This window comes from Arachis ipaensis, chromosome B7 (genome assembly GCF_059453495.1).
Source record: "Arachis ipaensis isolate K30076 ecotype BB chromosome B7, ASM5945349v1, whole genome shotgun sequence".
NCBI lineage: Eukaryota > Viridiplantae > Streptophyta > Magnoliopsida > Fabales > Fabaceae > Arachis > Arachis ipaensis.
This window is the reverse complement of record NC_142442.1, coordinates 65,591,790-65,595,250: the sequence shown is the minus strand read 5'-3', so window position 1 is coordinate 65,595,250 and position 3,461 is coordinate 65,591,790. Positions and strand designations below refer to the sequence as shown.

Sequence of the window (3,461 nt, the reverse complement as noted above, 5' to 3'; positions counted from 1 at the left end):
TTATGACTGTTTGAGTGCGGAGAGGTCAGGCTAGACAGCTTAGCAATTTCTTCAATTTCTTGTATTCCTTCCACTTTTGCATGCTTTCTCTCTATCCTCCAAGCCATTCCTACCATATAAACTCTAAAATCACTTAACACACATATCAAGGCATCTAATTGTAATAAGAGAGGATTAATATTAGCAATTTAAAGGCCAAAGAAGCATGTTCTCAATCATAGCACAAAATCAGGAAGGAAAATGTTAAAACATGCAAATAGTATGAATAAGTGGGTAAAGAGTTGATAAAAACCACTCCATTGAGCACAAGATAAACCATAAAATAGTGGTTTATCAATATGATTGCTTACTTTGCCGACTTGCATTGTTTACCTAATTGTATAACATGCTTAACTGCTTCTTGAATTATTTGATATACATGATTATACTTGTGTTTTCTACTAGAAGTGAGGAGGTTCGAAAGGCGGTGGTGATGGGATTGCATGGAGGTTAGGCTGGCAAAGGATGTGGGATAGCGGTAAAATTGTTAGATTAGAAATCCCCTAAGTTAGATGACCTGTTTAAGAATTTAGTTAAAGTTAATTTAAGTTGAATCTTATGCTTTATGTGAAGTTCTAGGATTGCCTCTGGCATCCCAATATCTTATATTTTACATTACTGGGCACTGTTGCCATACTGAGAACCTCCGGTTCTCATACAATATTTTGTTGTTGTTTTTCAGATGCAGGTTGTAACCCACCTCGGTGAGTTGCGTGATGGTGACAGAGGATCTATAGCATCTTTTGGATTTTCTTTTGGATATTTGTTTTAGTGCTCTCACTTTTTATCTTTATTTACCTTCGAGGCTAACTTTGAGAGAGATATTGTATATGCTGTTTTAACTTTCAGAACTCTGTTATATCTGTATATAACTAGTCGGCTTAAAATTCGCTAGCTAAGGCTAGTATTTTATGACTATTATACTCATATATCTACATATGCCTTATTATCTTGTATTTATATCTTGTGCTTTCATGCTTGGAGCTTTGTGTGAATGTTTCGGGCTTTCGTAACTCTATTTTTGAGCTTATTTCTTTATTGGGCTTCTAGAATTACTATCTCTTCTATATATATATAGAAGAGATAAGCCTTAGAATTGTCATGACCTTTAATTCTCCTTTCCTTTATGGAATGAGGTAAGGCTTAGACTAATTAGGGTGTTACATTTAGTGGTATCAAAACGGTTCATCCTCGTGAGCTAGAGGGATGGAGCGATTGTGCTTCTTTGCATACTCTGTGTCTTTTTCTTTCATGGTATTTAGGTTATCTGCTTGTTATATGTATAGCATGCTTGTTTGTGAGTGCCTTTTTGGGATACTTGAAGCACTAGGCTTTTGATATTGAGACTGATCTCCTTGATATCGACTGTTTGGTATAGACAGGAACCCTAATGGCTACTCGCAAATGAGATCGTACGCGTACACGGGGAGAAACTGAGAATGACGAACTGGCCGACCACCATGCCGAGTTCATGGCGGCGATGACCAATTTGGAAAATACTATGCAAGCCAACGCTGTTGCGACTATGCAAGCCGTGGAGAGGATGGGTCAACCGATGGGAAATGGAAACAGAAATGGGAATAAAAACGGAAATGGAGAAGGAGACGGTAACAACTTAAGAGGTATTCCGATGACCTTGGCTTCGTTCCTAAAGGTCATCCACCAACTTTTAGAGGGTCGACCAACCCTACTGAAGCAGAAAATTGGTTCCAAGCAATGGAGCATGTCCTGTAAGCCCAGCATGTCCCTAACAACCAATTTGTAGAGTTTGCGGCGTACCAACTTTTAGGAGAGGCTCAGCACTGGTGACAAAGAGAATGCCGATTACTATAGCTTCAGAATGCCGACATTCCTTGGGATGTATTTCGGATAGCTTTTAAAAAGAAATACTTTCCTGAATTAGTAAGAAAAGCTAGGGAGTTAGAGCTTATGCAGCTAAATCAAGGCTCATTGTCTGTGGCTGATTACATTAGTCAGTTCGGGGAGCTCTGTAGGTTCTCTAGGGTATGTCAAGGTGCCCCAGAGTCCTATGAAAGCTGGCAGTGTATAAAGTACCAAGGAAGATTGAGGGACAACATTATGATGGCTGTAGCTCCTTTGGAGATTCGGGTATTTTCTGAATTGGTGAACAAGTCCTGAGTGGTTGAGGAGTGCGCTAAGAAGGTGGCACTAGCAAGAGATCCTAGAGGAGGAAACAACAATAGAGGCCGAGGCAAGTACTTTCAGCCGAGAGGTCAGAATTTCAAGAGGGGTGGACACATACCTCAACATCCTCTTGGTCAAGGGGGCTTTAGGAGGAATAACTATGATCAGTACCACCAGGCTAAAGGAAGAGGTAAACAGAGTAAGACTTCTCCAGATTCAATTTGTAACAGTTGCGGGCATTTTCCTCCATATGATTCGTGCAAGCTGGGTATAGGTGAATACTTTACATGTAGATTTCCTGGACACATGGCGAAAGATTGCCCTTGTGGGAGGAATCTGAATGCGGGTCAGAATCAACAAGGCCGAGTGTTTGCTGTGAACGCCAGTGATGATACTAAGGTGGATCCTTTGATGCGAGGTAACTATTTATTTGGTGAGAAAATATTGGTTTTATTGTATGATACTGAAGCCTCACATTCATTTATTGCATTTGATAAAGTTAAGAAACTAGGGTTGAAAATGTCAAAATTAGCTTTCGATTTGCATGTGCATACCCCATATCAGACGGTTGTGACTAGATCAGGTTGTAGGGAAGTATCTTTCAAGAATGAGGATAGAGAATTTGTTCATGATTTAATCTATTTACCAATAGTTGGGTTGAAAATGATTTTGGGGTTTGATTAGTTGTCAAAGAATCGGGTATTGTTGGATTGCTTTGAGCAATTGATTCGGTTTATGCCGGAAGGGGAAGGAGGTGCAGTAGTAGCTGAAGGTTATTACCTAAACTCTGTGTTGGTGAATTGTAGTGGGGAAGAGTGTTAGGGTTATATACTTTTGTCTATGAATACTCTAGGTGATGAACAGAAGTTAGATCAAATTTCGGCAGTTGGGGACTTTCTTGAAGTATTTCCTGAAGATATTCCCAAATTTCTGTCTCAAAAGGAAATTGAATTTGCGATTGACTTGGTGCCGAGAGTCGGACCAGTGTCAATGGCGCCGTACTGAATGGCTTCAATAGATTTGGCAGAATTAAAGACTCAGTTGGAAGAGCTTTTGAACAAGAGGTTCATTCGACCGAGTTTATCTCCGTAGGGAGCGCCAATTTTATTGGTGAAGAAGAAAGATGGAGGAATGCGAATCTGTGTATATTACCGATAGTTGAACAAAGTGGCTGTGAAGAACAATAATCCATTGCCGAGGATAGATGACTTAATGGATCAGTTGCAAGGAGCTGGAGTATTTTCAAAAGTTGATTTAAGATCCGGTTACCATCAGAT

At 39.8% G+C, this 3,461-nt stretch overlaps 1 protein-coding gene across 1 annotated transcript; it reads left to right on the top strand.

Moving 5' to 3' along the window:
• The first annotated feature begins 1,510 nt into the window (after positions 1-1,510).
• LOC107607304 (uncharacterized) lies at positions 1,511-3,189 on the top strand. Its single transcript, XM_016309272.1, has 5 exons — positions 1,511-1,769; positions 1,943-2,148; positions 2,191-2,778; positions 2,869-2,956; positions 3,038-3,189. Exons 1-5 carry the CDS (start codon positions 1,511-1,513, stop codon positions 3,187-3,189), a joined length of 1,293 nt encoding a protein of 430 aa, XP_016164758.1.
• The last annotated feature ends 272 nt before the right edge of the window (positions 3,190-3,461 follow it).